The following is a 21,527-nucleotide window of genomic DNA, read 5'->3' on the forward strand; positions in this document are numbered from 1 at the left end:
TGTCAATTGACTTACTGAGATGTCTTTTTCCCAATTTTCCCATACAAAAACCTTACACACCGTTATTTTCGTATTCACTTTGCGACCAGCAAATCCCCAGATCTATAAGTTAGTGGGTTTTTAAATTTTATTGATACCCTGGGCTGATTGCCGTTCCGCGCACTACCAATTCGAATTGCAGTTTAGCTTGGAGGTAATGAAGATGTAGGTGAACTGTAGGAGAAATACAATCGAGAGATAGCGTAGAGACCGAACAAACTCTACTCACATGTGATGCCGAATTAATTCAGTCGGCAGGCTGGTACGCCGCATCCTTGAGCCAATGGTGTCTGTCATGGAGCCGTTCTCGCATATCTCCTTGATTCGAATCACTACTGTCGCCAGTTAGGCTCAGACCAAACGTCGAACTTCACAGGTGTTGAACCCAATTGTAAGAACGAGTAACAAGGCGGTCTTTAATGTCATTATGTTCGGCTCTTCGTCGTTTGGTCTTAGTCTGGGCATGCAATCAAAAGGTAAGACTATACTAAACGGTACCAGTTCATTTCTCTACCTCCGCTATTTGCGAAAACAACAAAGAATGAACTTACAACGTTTTAAACTTATGGTGAATTTTAATTAAAAGTCAAATAACAATAATTATAAGTTACACAATACTACAAAAACAAACTTAACGCATTTACAACCTAAGATTGTGCATCAAATGACTATACAGAGTAAAAACAATAATTACTACAATCTTCAAATTCAGAGCAGTCTTCTGCATGTGCTTCGATAATTAATATTCATTAAGATAGAAAGCATTCAATGCATTAATAACTGCTTTTTCGCTAACTCCCTTCTTCAGTTGATTTTTACATCCAGGCATAACCCACTCTATAGTTTGTGGTAGTAACGAATGCATACTTTTAAAATATCTACATCTATCTTGCCTGAGGTACCAGTTTACACTTTGAAAACATACCATTTTACCAACTGAGGAAGTTGCGACAGTATCGCATGTGTAAAGCGTGAAAAGAAAATCGAGTCTTCCATAGAGCAAGAGTCGGATCCAGGGGTGGTAAAAGTGGTGACAAGTCACCCCCTTTTCCTCAAATTCGAGGTAAAACCTTTGTATAGTCAACCCCCCTTTTTTTAAAATTCCAGGATCCGCCCACGATAGAGCGTTAAATGGCTAGTTCTAAGCATACATTTGATCATTGCATGCATATATTTCCTATTGCGAAATATAAAAAGGTTGGCTTCTGCTCAGTTATAGCAATACAGCGAACATCCTCAATTGAAATTAAGATGTGTCTTAGAACGCTTTTCATGTCTGTGCGGCAAGTTTTCATTTTCTTTAGTCAATCAAATTTACATGCAACTGGGCAAAGGTCGCAATAACATGAAAATCTTTAATTCAGTGGAAGGTTTTCAAAGTATTCTGACTAGTTGAGTAATATGTATAAAACGTGTCGATAAAGATTGAAATTTAAATATGACCTACGAAAATATATCCACAGATTTAGAAGAAAAGCGTTAGACTTACCTAAATATTACTACTTTAACTTTTTAAGTATTACTAGTGTTATATAAAATATACTTCTATATATTTAATTGGCATGGTCAGAAACCTTATCATTTTCTTTTAATTTTTAGCTTCACTAGCAAATATTACTCAACTAGAATCTTGGTATTGTTATTGGATTATACCAGGTACAATTTTCTCATAAACTTGGCTGAAGTCGACAATACGAGTAACGTTTGCGACCGACGGAATAGTAAGTGTTAAAACTTGTTTTCCTTAGAGTGAAGTCATTAAACCCGTGAAATAGATATTAGACTAACACACATTAGTAGACCCTTAATGCATTGCTTTCTTTTGTGTCTATTTGACTATTACACGTTGACTACAATAATTTTTATTTCACGGGTTTTAAAAATGCCCTAACTCTAAATTTCTGAAATTAATTAGCCACAACAAATGGCACCAACGTTGACTTGGCAACGTTGATAGGCCAGTCGACGTCAAATTACCGAAATCAGATAAGACAGTAAATGTCCTACACCAGCAAATGTTATAAAAGAATGTTCTGGAAGAAATTTAGAAGTCTATAGTTATTATTGGTTTTTCGTTGATTATGCTTCTTTGATTTTATTTTACGAAATTCTTTCTTTCTTTCATAATCTTTCTTTTTTTGTTGTTTTTTCTTAATAAATTCTCATAAGCGCGAATGTGCTGGTAACTCATACTTATAATCACGTTATGTGGGTGCATGGTTGATCCAAACGGGGTCGGCTCCTAAAAGCCAATTCTTAAAAATACACTAAATCGAAACTATACTTCGATGACTACAATGGATATAATTGTGTTACTAATTGCAATTAAAAATTACATTTAAATTATGGAAAAAGAAAAAGAAAAACTAAACTAAACTAAAGTAGGCTAATATTTTATTGCATAATTAATGCAATCTGAATCCTAATGAATAATGTGACCATCAAATTGTCCTTCCGAAGTCTGAAAGAAAACTTGTGACAGCTACAGGTGCAAAGGATTATGGGGCAGTATAGAACCCAAGTTTAATATATATGTTTAATACTTATAAAGCGCATATGTGCATTTTGCAAGACGCGATGAGAGATTAGGCTCAAATTCAGGTCAACCAACCACTCATTCCTTGCAACACGAGCTCTAGCTTTACAAGCTTCTTACTTTAGATATCGGAAAGACAACTGCAGATAAAGCCGTTGCTAGATCACATTTAATATGGCATAATGTCACCTTATTTAGATAGCCTTTACAAACGGCTATATTTGTTTCTGATTAAACATTAAATCAATTAATCCAGCATGAACGCTTATGTGCTGTCAGTATTTTCACTCCTAGTATAAGCTAGTTAAACTTGTTCATTCATAGAAAATTAACGGTCAACGTGCACCGTTACACGTACAGAAATCGCATCAGAAAAAATGCATGACAGGGCTCAATCTTGATGCAATAACAAACGGTTTTATATTTACTGCTCTTACGAATTCGCACTCACTAAGAAGAGATTATTGGCCATCTTAATCTAACATTAAAGCTATAATTACCAACTAGATCTTTAAATGATTTGTCCTCTTATACTTGGCAATCTTGACAAGTGCGATTACAAATTATATTTTTTACTGCTATTTCGAATATTGAATAACTCACTGAGGTAAGAATGTTGGCCATCTCAATCTAACATCATAGCTGTAAGTACCATCTAGATCCACATTTCATCCTTTACTGATTTGTCCCATTCGACTTGGCTGTCATCCGGTTGGTTTGGCTTGACTTCGGCATAATTGGATGGCGTGTACTGTGGGGGTGGTCCTCCTCCGTTGGGATAACGATCCTGGAAAGTCAGGTCAGCATAAACCACTTCTTTACGATTCTATGAATGAGTGTTATAACATGCGCGAGCAAGGAAAAAAAAGCGAATTTGAACAAAAAGTGATCAAACAAAAAGACATGAAACAAGAGAAAATTATATAAGAGAAGGAATCCCTGTGCCCTATCATAAGCATTCTTTGATGCTATTTTTTTAGAATATCTGATCATATTCTTAGAACATTTAACCGTTTGTTTTTCTGCACGTGTGAAATGTGCGCAGCTTCGCTATTTGCTCACGTTTTCTTGTGATTTACAAAAACGAAAAAAGAAAAAGAAAAAGACTTAAGGAAAAAAAAAAAAAAAAAAAAACCCGAGCAAACAGAGAAGTGCGCGTTCAACATGCATGTTCAGAAAAAACAACGGTTGACAAATGGGATTATAAAAAAATTGCATCAAACCATACCTATGGTGGTTATGTTATCACTTCTCTTGGTTCATTTTCTATTGCATGAAATGATGGTGTAAATGCGGTAAAAACAACAACAAAACGCGCGTTGGGATTACAAAATAAAGGAACAAATAAAACACATTACCTAACATTACAAAACACTAATTAACAAACTCAACAATGTACGTTAAAAAAAAACACATAACAGTCTCACTTATGCCACGCATGACCAAGTAGTTGGAGACTGATATATATATAAAGAGTTTTGCTCGAATATATAAAAAACCTCCCACAGGAGACAAGAGGGGTCGACTTGAGTCAAGTCTCTTCACAAGAATATAAAAGAAAACAACAAATGTTGATAGACATCAGTCGTGACGCACTAGTCATCAGTGACGCACGATGGGCTGATTTGATCATGATCAAAGGAGGAGTATCTTTCATATTTTTCATAATCATTTAAAATATCCATCCACGAGATAATTTCATTTCAGTTAAGCACTTTTGAAAAAATACAAAAATACCTCAAATATTGGCAAGAACCTATAAGCCACGTTCTATTAAATTTAGTTTAGTTTAGTTTCAAAGTTTACTGATCATGCGTGTCATCATGTGGTGGGTTGAGCTGCAGTTGTCACCACTATTCATGCAAATTGGTATTAAACCACAATATCGAGCTAATACATAGGCAGGTATAAAAATAATGCAATTTTTGAGCAGACAAGACATTGAAAATACATTAGAAATATAGTGCCATGAATAACAGAGAGTGAGAAAGCGAGATAGAGCGAGAAAGGGTGAGAGTTGGAGGAAAGATATGAAAAAGGAATGAGATGAGAAATTTCAAACAGAAACCGTTCAACCCAAGTGGAAAAAAAAAACATTTCTACTACACAAAAGTCCTAACAGATAAACTTCAGTCACACACACACACACACACACACACACACACAAAAATAGATTTTAAAAAATTAAAAAAACCCCGTAAAATATGAATTTTATAAAAATACAGTAGAGAACAAAAAAATATTTATAGCTGAACCAAAACATCATCAAAATGTATACAATAACCTTACCAACAAGTAGTAATCACTGCAGAATATTTTGTTTTCTGTTGTTGATATAGTCACTATTATTTTAACTAAGTTAAGATTCCGCACTCTTTCCTGTGCTTAACTTATTTTCCAAAAGTAATTTGGGCTTCCTGCACTATTTTTTGGCGCCTTTTCTGATCACGTGGGAGCAATGTGCCGTCACGAGCTCAGCAGTTTGGAGAAGAAAGTAAAAGTCTCCCGTTTTTATCAGCATTAGACGACTTATTGCTTAAAAACTGGCAGAACCAAGCTGTTTCATTCACATATATTTTCCACTTTCGAAAGAATAGGATTACAGCAAGCCAATTATCGGATAAATCAAAATTTTATAAACAGCCGTTAAGTGCTCTGAGACGAAAGGTCACTAGCTTTATTGGATAAAGACGAATTGAAAGGATAAATTTTCAAAGTAAGTACATAAATTAGTAACAAAGGTTTATTATTAGATGTATTAAATAGTTTAGGGGTTTGAAAAGATGTGTGGTATATAAGAGTTTTGCTTTGATTTAAGTCGTTTATGCATAGACGAAGCAAAGTGTCAACAACACGAACCATGTTAGTCATAGATAGATTATCATAGAGAGAGAGAAAGAAACAAAGAAGAAACAAAGAAAGAAAGAAAGAAAGAAAGAAAGAAAGAAAGAAAGAAAGAAAGAAAAAGAGAGACAGAGTGATGAAGGAAAAAAAATATAGAGCTGATGCAGGTTTTTTTTTCTTCCCCTCTTTCTTCCTACATTTTTTCCATTCATGATTTCTCTTTTATTCTCTCATCTCCTTTCTCATTTTTTCCTATTTTATACACACATCTAAAGCATCAAAGCTCCTAAGCTTACCTCATTAGGGTCATCATACATTGGGTCAAATGGCTGTGACTTCAAAGGAACTGTTGTACTTGACTTATCATAGGTTCGGCCATCCTCTTTATAAGGTTTATTACGGGTATCTTTCAATAGAAAAAAAATCCATCAGTTCAGAACTTCTGTTTCATAAAGGAAGTTGAATGGGTCCCAGTACAGTTTGAAAATAACAAATAAAAAAACAAAAAAAAAAACAAAACAAAACAAACAAAGTATATACACTTGATTGCAGAAAGGTTGTAGTGTAAATTCATACAAATATTTAATGAGATGCGAGATATCAAATGAGATGCAGAATTTAAAACATGCGTGAATACGTATGTCTCTGATGCAATAGAAGATAAGGAAAACCAATAAAGTTACTTTTTAAGTTTTGCATCTCATTTGATATCTTGCATCTCATTAGATATATGTATATGTATATTACAACATTTCTGCAATCAAGTGTATATATGTACAAAATATGAATTTATATATAATATACTTATGGTATGATATGGTTTCTCACCACTTGGCTTTTTCTTCTTCAGCATGCAAACAATAAGTACCACAATGATGACAATAAAGATGATTGAGAATACAACCACAAGGGCTATGATTGCTCCCTTGGATAATCCACCTTCATTTGTTCTTGCTCCAGTAGCAGGCGTTGTCTTAGAAGATGCTGTTGGTGTTGTTGGTACAGTAGGTGATGGCTTTTCAGTTGGAGCTAGAACAAAAAAAGCAAAACTAAAGTTACAGAACATTTCTGAGGTAAGGAGATTACTATAGTTAGAATAATAATAATAAGAAGAAGAAGAAGAAGAATAAGAATAACATACTACCAACACCATAAATCATTATGCCTCCTATTTTTCTTACAAAAGGTAATAGATGAATTGATGCATTAAAAAGCTGTGTAGCCCAACCCAGACTAGTACAGCTTTATAGTTCTTGTTGTATATTATCATAAATAACATATATATGTCATTTGTTTGATTGTTTTGCTTGAAAACAATAGACAATCATATATAAATGTTGTAAACAGAATTTTAAAAATATATGCCTAAGAGGAACCGATGCTTTAAAATAGGTATTACTAATAGAAATTTTTTTTTTTTTAATTATTAGAAAAACTAGTGTAATTATTAACTCTTTTGAAAAGCGGACTGACACTTCTGATATTATCTACTTAGTATAAAGTAAAAAAGTTATTTTTATCAATCTAGGGGGATTATAAATCACTGGTAACAAATTATTTTTATTTAATTCCTCTTTGTTATTATTGATTTTTCAAAACCTTTCTTGCAATTAGATGTGAATTTAATTATAATTAATATATGACCGTTAATCTTAGAGCCTGGACACTAGCAAATCGAGCAATCTGATTGGATAGATCGCATCGCGGACTGGTCTAGATTCTTCGGTATTAACCGGTCCGATCGCATATTAATCTTACGGCGAAAACATTTTGTCCTTTTCAATGAAATGTGGTCATATCATAAAACTCTTATCAACCGAGCTTGGTCGGTCTGTACGGGATAATCTTGACCTCAGTCGGGTACAGACCTCGGTCAAGATTATCCCGTACAGACCTCCCGCTCGGTTAATAAGATCTAAATAATATTGAATATTAATTATAGTATTTAATATAACAAAATATATCATTCATCAATTTCAGAATAACTGCTCTGAAACGAACAAATTTCATGACACATTTCATTATTTCATTCATTTCATTACAGTCATAAGATAAGCTTTCTGAATATAGTATATATTTGCCCAATTAATTATTCCTAAATCACTAACACACAGTACTCAAACAGAGGAAGAAAATATAAACCCTTGAAATACTAGCAAAATGCATAACCATAATTTACTTACGAGATGTTGGACTGACAAATTCTGTTTTCACTTTATATCCTGCAAAATTTCCACCATTTATTGCTAGCAGAAGAGGCTCCTTGGGATCCAAAGTATTTTTGGGATATCCTAACTCTACCACAGCTACAACACTGCCTCTTCTGTGAAGTATAGAGCATTATATTTGAACCTTCTGTATTATGAATTAAAAATGACTAAAAATATATAAACTAAATACAATATATGTTATAAAGGCATACTGTAACTATATAGTAACTAGTACTGTAACAATTTTATCAGGTGTTTTGGCCTTCCACAGCTACAGTGTATTTTACAGCGAACACTTGTTGAATGCCAAAAAAGGAATACTATGGAAATTACTGGAGTCACTGGTTTATGTTTGAGTAGCATGCGATTGTAGTAGCTTCGATAGAGACAATGGACTACAAAGCAGATGATGAAGCAGAAACATTAAATTTGAATTATCTTATGCAAACTTTAACAATTGCAATCACACTTCAAAACAAACTCTAACTATTGCCATGATTAACCGGAACTCATGCAACAGGTTGATCCATTTTGACAAGAGCCATATTTCTTTTTATGACTGCAACAAGCATTATTGCCATTTTGAAACCTTTTTTATTCTCACGTGGTACACAAAATCTCATCTGATCAAAGGTGTTATAGATACCAAATCAAAAACGTGTTCCTTCATCAGGAGTTTTAAAAACCTTAGAATAGTAAAAGCACTAGTTTTCAACTACAGCTTCATGCTTTCAGCAGTTTCTTTGGGTTTGGAAAACCAGATGAACTACTTGGCATTTTTTTTAAATATACACTTATTTCAATAAAGGTAGTCACCTGAAAAGCTTTAAAGCTGAGGCCGACCAGAATTATGGGTAGATTCATTTTACACGTTCAACTGCTTGATAACTGTGATGATCAACACATCTATCATGCTTGATAACTGTTGATGGACTTACGAATCTTTTAACAGTTACAGTCTCACCTCTTCTGAGCATCATCGAGCGGCAGTTTGTATTAAGAAAGATTTGTATATATATGCTTTTTTGATATTACATGTAGACTGGCTTACCTGTATCTTACTACTTGACACTTGTGAATGTTTTTGCCTTTCGAGGCATATGTAGTTAGGCACTATAATGTAAACAATGAATTTTGTTTAGCATAGTTTAAAATGTTAAAGCACAAAGTTCTGCATTAACCAAGGTTACCCAAACAAATTTCAATACAAAAAGGCTATTAACAAATCAATAAGCAGAAATATTAAAATATTTTTTTAAACATTTTACTTAATTTATACTGTGTGTATAATATGAGGTCAAGAGTGAATAAGAAACAGTACAGCTAATTTAAACCTGTTTAATTCCCCAACATCCTGTAGTTCAAAGTTACAAAAAATTAATGTGATTCATAATTAGGATATCATAAAAAAATTGCTTTGGTTGGCCTTCGTTGCTGTAGCCACACCATAAATTGCTTTGGTTGGCCTTCGTTGCTGTAGCCACACCATAAGCTTTAACAGTCTATCAGATAAAAACAAATAAAAATTGACTTTAACTTTGCACTAATTTTTTTGTATACCATTTATATAATTCTGCAACCAAAACATTACTAATTCAGACTGTTGGGAATTTGATTAATGGAATCCAAGATAAAAAAAACATAGCTCAGTTAGTGGATATTTATTATTATTGAATTAGTCATGTACAAAATGGTTACCTCAGTTTCAATTTTGTTTTTTAATTCCTTGTACTTTTTAAAGCTGGGGTTGTCATATTCATTATTGTATGTCAAGTCAGTGAACTCAATGGCCAGCTCCTCCTTATCACATCCAGATCCACCTATTATAGTGGAGAACATTCAAAATAAGGCACTGCTTATAATTAAAATTTTTTTTTTAAATGCAGTAATATATCAAATAAATTACAAGTGCTATATATTTGCAACAAAATTTTAGTTGCAAATATAGAGTACTCGTAATTTATAAACTAATAAACAGCCAATACAGCTAAGGGGAAAAAATGATACTTTACTTTTAAAACTGCAATGATCATATATCATATATTGTTATTGCTGGTATTGTTGAAATGCTGTAATGGTGAAGAAACAGCTATGTTTCATAGGCCCAGGATTTTTTAAATCCCATATAAATGTGTTACCAGGGATTAAATTAACAGCCAGACATCGGACAATGTCCGGCCAAAACTGGGACTCGTCTGGTCAAATATTTACCTTGCCAGTCATTATGACCAATAACATTTAGCCAGAAATGAGGCTTGACTAATATAAGCTCAAACTAGTTTGGCGTGAGATCATGACTGGTAACTGATTAGCCGTTATTTTAAGCTCATTGCTTATTGATAAAAATGTCTAGTAGAGGGGGATTCATGCATTATCATTGATGTTTGATATCAAATACAACTGATAGGAATATCCACTTACATGTTGAAAACTGTACAAATGCAGTTGCATTAGCAGTCTCGGCTATTCCAGTACTTTTGGCTGTGCATCTGTAGACCCCGATCTTAGAGGCGTCAAAATTTGTTATAGTTAATGGGCTTCCTTGAGAGAATGCTTGGGAGCTTCCAAATTTTTTCCATGTTATTGTTGGTTTTGGTTTACCACCAGCAGCACATTCAAATATGACAGTTCCTCCTGATACTGTTTGGTTCCTGGGGTATGTTGTGATGACTGGGATCTCTGTAAATTGAAAGAAAATGTAGACTTTGAAGCTCTGTTCAAAAATCAATATTGGAAGGCCCCAAAATAACATATACCATCAAAAGTCCTAAAATAAAAAGAATCAGATATCTTAGATTTTGAAGGAATAGCAAAAAGAAAAAGAAAAAAGAAAAAAAAAATGAACATGAACATGAAAATCAGAGAGGAAGAATATTATAATATTATGTTTTCTTTGAAATACTTAATAATCCTGCCCTATAATCTTTTGATTCTACTTTGGATTCTCGTTTTCATATTTTTCATTTTTCATTCTACTAGTTGTTGTTAATGGCTTTAAAAGAGAGATGTTCAAGAAGAGCAAAAGAGCTCTGTGTTTGAAAGCCACTGGTCAAGTCTACATGTCTGCATTACCACCTGAACGGAGAAGGTTAATAAGGCCCACGGGACACCCTTTTGTCTTACCCAGAGTTACAACTGAGAGAGTCAAGAAATGTTTTATTAATATATGTCTATTTTCTTATACTTGGCCATTTTAGCTTCTTGAGTTTTTCACATATATACATATGGCAATAATTTGTATATTATTTTTAGTTTTTGACTAATTATTGTAAGCCTTAAACTTTTGTTTTAAGTCGATTCAAATAAAGACTTTTATTATTATTATTATTTCATGTAGATGTTTAAAACATGTTGGTGTATATTAGTCCTTGTATCTGGCTACGGTGAAACACAGGAAACCCACAAGGGTGATGAACCGGAATAGCCTTATATATCATGAGCAACTGTGTGCTATATGACGAAATAAAAGCAAACCCGCGGCTTCGAAGGGACACACCATTGCTTAAATCACGTCATGTTCGAAGTTTTAGATTGTCTCCCCGTGACTTATTACAGGATGCATTCCGTACGTGTAACGAACGGTGAGGACTATGTTTATAATGGAAAAACGAAATCGACAATGAAAGCAATGAAGTAATATATTTTATTTAATTATATCGAAAGCGAACGATATTTTTTAAAGGCCAATAAAAGTTTTGATGAAATTAGAAAGCAGCACAGAAATGAATAAAAGTTTTATTTCAAATGTTCAAAATATTTATTCGACGTGTATGTATTTACTTTTAATTCCTCACTTGAATTCTATCTCTTTAGACGCAAAATATATGAGGGTATATGGCTCTGTAAGAAAATTCGAGATGTAACTGGAGTCTAAATGATGTTTGTAGGAAAAGAAGTGAATCAAGCGTGGAAAAGGCTTCCCTCGTTATAAAAGTCACCTACAAGTAGATGGTGTTTAATACTTACTAAACACGTTTAGCTCGACTTCGTCTGAATACTCTTTGGGTAGTGTTTGTTCATCCACCAAGATCTTATAAACATAGACTGCATTCCCGTTCATAACATCTACGGTAGAACCGTCTCTATTTAGGCCTTGATTCGTAATGTCCTTGATAACAAAACTTGCATATCCATTCATCGAGTTTACAACGGTCATGCTGTATTTGCCCTGATCTACATTGTTATTCGCATCTGAATAGTACGTAACAATTAGGATATCTGTATTCGCAGGGTTATCCTTACGAAATCTCCTGATTTTGAAAGGAGCCAGTACTTCTCCAGATGAAAGTTTCCACTCCCATCTTAGTTCAACATTCGTCCTGTTTCTATAATACACAACCAGTGGTTTATCGGGCTTTTTTGTGAATTCAAAAGAAGCTGAGATAGAACAACAAACATAAATTAGACGAAATATATAGTGAATATAAGTTTTAAGCTCTTATATTCTCTGTAATAAGGTAACAATATTCAAAGCGTCTTCTTCGCATATAAACAACATTTAAAACTTACATGATCGTGGAAGTTCTGCGAACATTACCACTAAAGCAAGCAGAAATAACGTCGATTTTACAGCCATTATCGACGATCGAGGTTTACAGCCTGTATGCGATACGAAAAGTATAAATATATTCCAAAAATAATCGCTTTCGATGCAACCGAGTCACCTTCGCTTCGCTTGACTTCAGTATCGTTTATATCTGCCATCAAACATTCCAACGGCACTTATCACCAGGCCAGCGCAGCCAAGTTTTGAGGGCTTGAAAACCCTTTCGTTGCCTAGTAACCGTAGTTCAACTGCTTTCATAACAATAGGAAACCATTGTTGAAATTCTTCGTATTGTGCGTCATTTCCTGAAATTTGCATATGTGAGTAATCAAGATGTGTGGGAAAAATATGAAGTCATTCTTCTTTTAAGAAACGATTAAAAAAAGTAAGACGAAAATAACTGAAGTAGAAGATCTGATAAACAAAATTACAAACTAGTATTTCGGGTAAAAAAATTCGATTCGTATTTTTTTTGTCACCTCATCTTTTCCTCAAAGACTCATTCGAGTTGTCCCAAAAAAAGTATATACGCTCTGTGAATATGAACTAAAAAAACCTTCACAAACTTTAGAATTTTTCTTCTTCTTTACATTCCATTGAAAATGAGCCTGAAGTCTCCGAAAAATCCAGACTGTAGTCACCGAACCGAATCCGAATGCGCCAACGGAAGCTAAGGCGTCCTGCCGTGCAAGTACATATGACAGCATTCAGGACAAGCATTGTTTAGATCTTAGATTTTTGCCCGACCTCGGGGATTCAGTCAACGAAGAAATTCCTATTGCAGTACATTCGTTTAGTATGACTTGCAGTAGTATCCATTGAGAAAAAAATGGGTATATTTTATATTGTGGTTGAGATTTACTAGTACAACTATGAATGTAGCGTTTGAATCATGGATGGCAAGATATGGACGCTAGCACTCATTACTCAGCTTTAAGAATATTTATTGGTTGTAAGAGTTCATGGAGTGGCGGCTTCGTTCGAAATGGTTGAATATTTCCCTGCATCTTATAGAGTTAACGTTGTTTATGTCGTATGTAGGTGAGTAAACTTCGACATCATTTAATATTTTACAATTACGGTTGCTTTGTAAATAGAGCAGTAAAACCTCGAGAGAAACAAAAAACCTCGAAAGAAATGGCTAACGTTGAATCAGAACAGATTCACTATGAACTGGAATTGCTAAATACATATCTATATCTATATATACCGTTCATTGGATTTTACAAATAAATTATGTATATGTAGATCGATGTAGATGTCATTCGTTTGAACTTGGTATGTTTCAAACTCATATGTCGTTTTCGAATTTCTCATCTAACGTGAATCGCAACATATTTTAATGAAAATGCATAAACAGAAGGAAAAATAGGAATTGAAAGGCAGGGAATGAAAGATAGTGGAGGACAGAATATATACTACGATCATAGTGTGATTTTTGTGTTGAGATGAACTCGAACAACATATGTGGAAGCTCATCGATCATGACTTTGTAGGTTTTGCTGTGCAACTGAATAATATGCAACCATCAGCATCAATATTGCACATTCATATACATACCTGCACCAAATGCAAAAGCACTCCAAGATATTTCATTATTTCATATGTTCAGAAAAGCTTTCCTTTTTTCACGAGGGTAGCACTTAATAGCCAGTGGCTAACAAACCTGTGGCCCTCATTCTGAGATGGAATTGGAATTTAGGAGTTGATTTTTGCGGAGGGAGGAAAACCAGAGAACGAGGAAAACCCTCAACGCACAGGAGAGAACCAACAAAGAATTCTACTCATATACAACTCCGAACCTGGCGGGACTCGAGCTCGGATCACATTGATGAGAGGCGAACACTCACATTGCTAGGCCACCCGTGCTTCCCAATGCCCAGGATTTTTTTCCAAGTATTTTTTTAATGAATTGCTCCACTAATTTGTACTTAGATTTAATCTCCAGCCTTGATGTTTTGTAAAGGGAAATTGGGGCTGTAATTAATCAAGGTGGTTGTGCAGTGCAGTGCACTTGGCCTTTTTTCTCCAGCCCAGTGATCCCTTAAAGAAACTGCTTACTTTCTCATTGAAGATTGATGGACTGGTTATAATTAACGGATCCATGGCAAGCTAAATTTGAAAGAGTGGACATTTGACCTTCATGAAAGTATAGATGATTAAGCTTTAATTGGATACATGATTGTATTATTCCCCTGAGCACCAAAAACAGTGAAAAAAAATAGGATTAAAAATATGTCTACGCTAAATCCTTTCAATAAATGAAAGCCAACAAGTTGTGTCTTCATAGGTTGACTTTACCATAAAATGAATCCCTTTACTGATACAATTTTGAAATTTCTCCTACTTACAGGTGCAGCTTTTGAGTTTACTGCTGTTCCTCCAAAGGTATTCTATATACCAGTAAATGGAACAGCCAAGTTCAACTGGGATTATACAGTAACAGATAGAGTGAGTGAACTCAAGGATCACTCACCAACATGGGATCTATACTTACCAAATGGAAGCTCTACGCAACTTGCCTATGAAAACACTAATAATAGATCTTGGAGGTTATCAGATTCCTGTCCTTTAAACTTACGAGCTCGCATAAAGATTGAGTTGCCCGCAGCACTAGTTATTTCACGAGTAACATTAGAGGACACTGGTATATATGGATGCAGTTTGATATTGAATTCTGGGAAACCTCTAACGAACACGTCACATCTTGTTGTGTTTGGTAAGTTGCATGCATGATTAGTACAGTATATTTTGTACAATTTTTTGATAATGATATAGCTATATTACAATTAGGTGACTTGTCAATTTCAACATTAATAATGGCAACATTATTATAACTATTGGATTATTTTCAAACATTTCATGTATATCAAGAGCTGTTTTACATCACATTATTTAATCCATCCATAGTAACTTGTAATTTTCAGGTGTGATAAAGTAGAGCTACAAACGTATTGGCTAACCATAGCTTCAGATCCCTGTTGAAATATTATTTCTTACAACTGTAATGTGAAAAAAAGAAAACCTTATTAAAGTAATGACCATGTGTTTATCTTTGTTTCTCTCAGCTGTTTTCTCTTTTTTTCCCCTTTTCTTGGAGGTGGGCGACAGGAGGTATAGCTAGTGGATTGATTATACCCAGCATAGTTAACCAACTATGTACCCAGGTTCAAACTTACATATCAATACATACAATATTATCTAGTTAGACACTTAGAAACTGGGTAGACCAATTATATAAACTTTTTGTTCTTGTATTATTTAGATCCTCCTACTTTCATTAATGCTCCTTCTGATACGATTGAGGTATTAGAAGGTGGAGTCTTAGATGTGAAATGTTTGGCCAGTGGTAATCCTGTTCCAATAGTCAAATGGTATGGTCCAAAAGGAAGTTCAAAAATCCTAAGTAGTGGAAGAGGAAGTGCTAGTTTGAAAATCCAAAACATTAGAAGATATTCGAATGGAACGTATGAATGCCAAGCCAACAATTATCTTCAACAACCAATCACCAAACGGGTCTCAGTAATAATATATTGTAAGTACTACACTGCAAAGGGCCATTGCTTTAGTGTCTATATATGTATTTATACAGCTTTTATATGCATTTATTATTGTTCCCAATAGGTGTTGTGCTCACAAGCACTCTAGGAAACCGAGTATGGCAAAAATATAATGGAAATCAAAGGAACTATGAGAAAAATGACTCTCTTAATTGTATTCGTTTGTTGAAATCACTTGCATTTCCACAGCATTTTTAATAAGTACTTAGTTTGCCATCATGTTTTGTGCTCATGCACATTGGCCATTGAGATCATAGTAACTATCAAAGTGTTTGAGAAGAAGCAAAAAGAAATAGAAAAAATAATAAATGATGACACTACTTACCAATTAGAAGTACCAGTCAACATAGCATTAGTAGAAGAGATGCATGAGACATTTAATATATTGTACTAAGATGTGGGCAAGGAGACAGATGAATTATATTTTGCCACAAGCTGGAACATTGTGCAAAACAAAAAATGATGCACACAACACCAACAAGATTTTGAGGACAATAATGAACAGCCTGTTATGTTGCCAAAGGAATGACTGAAGAGGACTGTGTTGAATAGGCTAATTCCCCCCAACCCCCCCCCCCCCCCTCCCACAAAAATAACATCATCATCAAATAGAATGTTATTCCTTTTCAATCAAAGGCAAAGATATATGAAAAACGAGCCAACAAAGGCATACTGAAGCTGCTTGGCTTATGTGATTATTTATAAAATATTTTAAAAATAAATATTTTTGCAATTTCTTATTGAACCATTAACTATCAACAGATCGACCTACAGTTGATGTAGCACCATCAACATTACTAAATGCCCCTTCCTGGAATAACCATCTAGTGATCCTACACTGTCTGGCTATTGGTAATCCCTCACCAGTGATATCATGGAAAAACCCAAATGGATATATGATCCAGTATGGTGTTAGCAGTACCAAGGATGGAAGTCTATTGACATTGACTACCAGGGAAGAGGATGATTATGGGGAGTATAAATGTCGTGCAACAAACACTTTGGGCTATGCTGAGCTGATTTACAAGGTTTATAAGATTGGTAGGTCCTTGTTTGATTGTTTGTAAAATAAATAAATAAATAAAACAACAGAAGATCAAAAACCAAAGGATCGAAGTAAGGATGAAATGGAAACTTCAACAAGAATGGTATCATCATGGAACAAACAATATGGTAGAGCACACACGTAGTAGAGTAGAGTAATGCAAAGTGGAACAGGGTAAAAAAGAGTAAATTAGGATAGGGTATTGTAAAATAGAGTAAAGTCATAAAGTGAAGGCATTTAACCAGTGCAATAGATATTAGACTAATACATTTTAGTGGACCTTAATTCCATTGTTTTCTTTTGTGTATATTTGACTATCACACGTTGACTAGTATTTTCTTAATTGCACAAGTTAAATGCCTTCACTCTATACTAGTGTAGTGTAGGAGTCATGTAGAGTCGAGAAAAGCAATATATAGTAGAGTAATGTATGCCTAGGGTAGAGTAGAGGGCCACAGGTTTGTTAGCATATTGCTATTTAGTGCTACCCTCAGTAAATAAAGAGTTTATTATTATTATTATTATTATTATTATTATTATTATTATTATTATTATATTATTATTATTATTATAGTATAGACTATAAGTCATCCATTTATCAATATTATTAACTTGTTAACCGTGATTTGTTGTGTTTTTATTTAGTTGTTCCTGGACCACCAGTGATAAGGGAAATTACTAGCAAACCATTTTCAATATCAATCAAATGGCGAAGGGCTCCTAATGATGGTGGGAGTCCCATAATAGACTATAAAATATCTATTAACACTAATCCTGTAAAAGAGGTTTCTGTGAAGGACACTTTTATTGTTATTGGTGCATTGGAGGAAAATAGCATTTACTCCATAAATATTTCAGCCAGGAATCTTGTTGGTTATGGAAATGTGACAAGTATCATTGAAAAAACTAAAAAAGGTAAATAATTTTAGGGTATTCATGTTATTCATAGATGATGGCATTGATTTATGGAGCATTGAACTGAATTGAATTCAAATATATTATTGCTTAATATATAATTTATTGCTTAACAATGCACACAGACCTGGTTCCATGTAATATCTTTTACTATATCAGCCTAGGTATGTTTGAGTACTTAAAAGTGGGTTATTATGACTCAAAGGTCGAATTTCAACAGTACCATCATGGGGTTGGGCAGGGCCAGATGGGGTGAGATCTACCCATTTTATGTTATTATTCTACGTCTGCTTTACGATGATGTTTTAATTTTTGATTTTAATTTTAATTTTTTTTTTTTTGTATAGATTCAAGTGTACCGTCTCCTAAAAGTAAGCTATTTTGTATTTTCTTTATTAAGTCTTCATACCATTAGTATCTGACTGTATCTGATAATTTTCAGGTGGCCATGTTTTAATATGGTCTACATGTTTTAAAAAGCAGTACATTCATTTTATTATTATTTTTTCTTCTTACCCAATATAGGTAAGATAGCGCTGGCAGTTTGTCTACCAATCATATTTATTCTGTTTCTTGTAATAGTAGCTCTTTTAATATATTTATGGTGGAAAAAAAGAAGATTCAAAGGTATGTGTTATTTTATTGCTAGTGTTATGCCCCTTCTAAATCCGCAATTTTTTTTTCTTTTTTTTACCTCGTATTTTATATACTTTTATTAACTATCATTTAAGCCAGGAGGTTGTATGTAGTTGCAAAAGCATATTTCCTATATGGCAACTTGAAGGAGACACTGACAGTATTGTGCAGCAGTGAAATAGTGCAAAAAAGGGATGTTTTTGATAGCTTTTATATGTGAATTTGAAATTTTAGGTCCAACCATTTCTTTATCCAATGAAATTTAATATTTGTCAACTTTGTTTTTTTTAGAAGGTGTAAACCACCAAGATGGCGGAATGTAAGTATCTTCAAATTCTTTCACTGACTTATAAACCTAAATATACACCTAATTGCAAGAACTTTGTCGTATAAAATATAATAATAAATAACAAATGGGAATTGTTTTCTAATCAAAACAGGAGTGATTATTTCACTATTTTGAAGGTATAGTTTGATAGACGTGATATTGAATTGTAGGGATGTACTACTACAACAGTTCCTTTCATCAATCTAGGGGGCTTTATAAACAAAATAATAAATATATATTTTTATAATTCAACTGTTTTATATCTTTTTATATGACAAGTATAAATACAAACGTAATATTATTGATTACAGTCAGGTATTTGTTGTTTACATAATGATATGTTTAACGTTATTTTCACAGTCAAAACCTAGATACGAACTTGGCGACAGAGGTTAGGTTCTTCTCTTCTCTTCTCTTCTCTTCCCTTCCCTTCCCTCCCCTCCCCTTTCCTTCCATCCCTCCCCTCCCAAACCCCTTTCTTTCCCTCCCCTCCCCTCCCCTCCTCTCCTATCTTCTCTTCTCTTCTCCTATTTTTGTCTTTTCTATACATCTTCTACAAATATAGCTAATGTTCCTAATTATTTTGTTCCTTTAGGATGAACGAAATTCAGAGGAAAGAGGCAAATACAATGGTCATATTGGAGCTGAAGACGGTCATAAGAGTGGATCTTGTTTCCAGCCTTTCGTAAAACGACCAAAACGCCGACCAGGTCAGCCCAGGTCGAAGCCCCTTCACATCCTTGAGCCAATAAAAGAAGAAATCATTGAAGAAAAAGCCCCGGAACAAGAACACGAAGAAAGAATAAAAGTAGATAAAAAAATCTCAGAAAATGGACGAACGTCTGCACCCGTTGAGTATGAGGAAATCACAATTGAGCCAGGAAATTCGGTTGCCGAACCCAAGTTTGGCGAATTCTCGCTAGCATAACAAAGAGACGTGAATTTTATTTTCTGTATACGTACGAATACACATACATTTTTTTGAACAATTTTATTCGATTTTTATCAGAGACGCATAAACAATTTAATGCAAAGTAGTATATTTTAAATGAACAATGTACACTGATGTGTATTTATTTTCCCGTTATCTTAGTAAAACAAAATGTGATTTTGCGAAATATGATTTTAATTACCCGAATTTCGAAATAGGCAATGTTTCTATTGACAGCGGTTAAGCGTGGTGTTTGGTAAGCATTTCAAATATATGAGCAGCCGACCAAAAATGTTTTTTTATTTCCTTGTGATATGTGTTGAGTGACTGAGGGAATTTTAAATATCTTAAAAGCAATGCGTTCCAAATATTTACGTGCTGCTTAAAACCCCTCGCCCGCCAAAACTTTGCTACACGCATTCTGTTATAATTTACTAGAGAGAGAAAATCAATAAATAACCATATATAACAACAAGACGCACCATAGGCGTTCACTGGGTTGCCTGTATCATGCACGTAGGCCTAGCAATGGGATGTTTCACAGAAAAAAATGATGTCGACAAACTCGTCTAAGAAGATCTTCTCCCTTAAGGTGTTCTCTGAATAATATTAAATAATTGCAGCTTCTGCCCCTTTTTAGGCTATAATATAAACAGTTTTGCGTTATACATGTCACACTGCTTGTGAATAGCCAATGTACACGAGCACGAATCTCTAACAAAGCATGATGGGAAACAATATATACGTTTTTCAGCTCCTCTTGCAATCTCTGAAAATTTGTCCTTCGACATTTTCTTTGAAACTGTAAGTATTTCGACAGACAAAAATTATGAAGTAATTTTTTTTCTGATTACATTGATTTCCTTGTTCTGATGTGTGTAGTACTCGGTTTCCCATCATGCTTGGTGCTAGAGATTCGTGCTCGTGCACATCATTGGCTATTTGATCTTGCGCCATGACGCAACAAGATCGAGTATCCCAATTTTCTCAGTCAGAATCACCAATAAGCCTGAAGCGAGATGACGTTTTACCCCCGTCTCTAGACCATAATCCTTTTCACAGAATTTTAAAAACTATTATGGTATAGAGTTGGGGGTAAAACGTCATCTCGCTTCAGGCTTATTAATTTTCGTATCTTTTTACGACCATTTGTTAATATGTTATTTTCTGGTATAGCTGTTTATTTTCCTTGTGAGAAAATGCAAATTTAATAGTACCCAGAAGTCTTCAAGGCACCAACCGCGGGTATATGATAAAGAGATCCAAGTGCAGTAAATGTTCTTGTCAGCAAACTTTGCCAGGAAAGATAGGAAAGCATAGCATCTACTTTTTCGCGGATATTATATGACTGATAACGTACGCGTCTGATCGAACTTGTACAGGCTTATAAGCAACCGACTAGGAATAGATATTGTTTTTCACTAAAAATATTGCTTTAGGTTATTGTTGAAGATTAAAATCTAATAAAAATGGATTGAAAAAAAAAAAGAAAAAACTTACGTGGACAAGATGAGATTCGAACCCACAAAAAGAAATAAAAAAAAAAAAAAAAAACGATTCCACTTTGCCATACCCCCGAGACATCCGCAGAGCTGAGGCGGCGTATGGACTTCGGACCTGACGGCAATTAAATCCTTCTGCCCTTGGGTGTGCGAATTACGCAAGAAAATGTTCTAGCCAAAGCATCAGGGGAGAGACCAGCCGGCCCCCAGACCATATCGGCTAATCCCTTGCATCTCTGCCACGCACGGAATCGGTTGAAAATTTATTGCTAAAAAGTCTAGTCTATCTGATGCATTGTTTTTACGGCTATTGTTATGCCAATTGACCTGGAACAGTGGTCCATTGGATAAATCGTCGTTCAAGATACTGAGTCAAGCTCGTCTGGGGAGGGTTAGCACTTGGATGGGTGACCAAAACTTTATACCTACTCACGC

At 34.3% G+C, this 21,527-nt stretch overlaps 2 protein-coding genes across 4 annotated transcripts; one reads left to right on the forward strand and one right to left on the reverse strand.

The window, feature by feature from the left end:
• Window positions 1–594: 594 nt before the first annotated feature.
• LOC116306472 (uncharacterized) lies at window positions 595–12,344 on the reverse strand. 2 transcript variants are annotated; one of them, XM_089030624.1, is made up of 9 exons: window positions 12,139–12,344; window positions 11,596–12,006; window positions 10,051–10,308; window positions 9,328–9,449; window positions 8,681–8,742; window positions 7,603–7,742; window positions 6,248–6,448; window positions 5,716–5,825; window positions 595–3,401 (listed from the first exon to the last, which is right to left on the reverse strand). In XM_089030624.1, exons 1-9 carry the CDS (start codon window positions 12,203–12,205, stop codon window positions 3,231–3,233), a joined length of 1,542 nt encoding a protein of 513 aa, XP_088886750.1. In that variant the 5' UTR covers window positions 12,206–12,344; the 3' UTR covers window positions 595–3,230. The 2 variants fall into 2 exon arrangements, with proteins under 2 accessions (XP_088886750.1, XP_088886753.1); XM_089030627.1 differs by having other exon boundaries at window positions 595–3,362; window positions 12,139–12,342.
• Window positions 12,345–12,772: 428 nt separating this feature from the next.
• On the forward strand, window positions 12,773–20,218 carry LOC116306471 (cell adhesion molecule DSCAM). 2 transcript variants are annotated; one of them, XM_031716537.2, is made up of 10 exons: window positions 12,773–13,216; window positions 14,529–14,894; window positions 15,441–15,710; window positions 16,498–16,776; window positions 17,426–17,695; window positions 18,043–18,066; window positions 18,221–18,322; window positions 18,626–18,650; window positions 19,020–19,050; window positions 19,255–20,218. In XM_031716537.2, exons 1-10 carry the CDS (start codon window positions 13,138–13,140, stop codon window positions 19,585–19,587), a joined length of 1,779 nt encoding a protein of 592 aa, XP_031572397.2. In that variant the 5' UTR covers window positions 12,773–13,137; the 3' UTR covers window positions 19,588–20,218. The 2 variants fall into 2 exon arrangements, with proteins under 2 accessions (XP_031572397.2, XP_088886761.1); XM_089030635.1 differs by having other exon boundaries at window positions 12,774–13,216; window positions 18,623–18,650.
• The last annotated feature ends 1,309 nt before the right edge of the window (window positions 20,219–21,527 follow it).

The sequence above is a fragment of the Actinia tenebrosa genome, unplaced genomic scaffold (genome assembly GCF_029948245.1).
Source record: "Actinia tenebrosa isolate PJP-AT-01 unplaced genomic scaffold, QUT_ActTen_1.0 PGA_scaffold0__85_contigs__length_37466705, whole genome shotgun sequence".
NCBI classification, from domain to species: Eukaryota; Metazoa; Cnidaria; class Anthozoa; order Actiniaria; family Actiniidae; genus Actinia; species Actinia tenebrosa.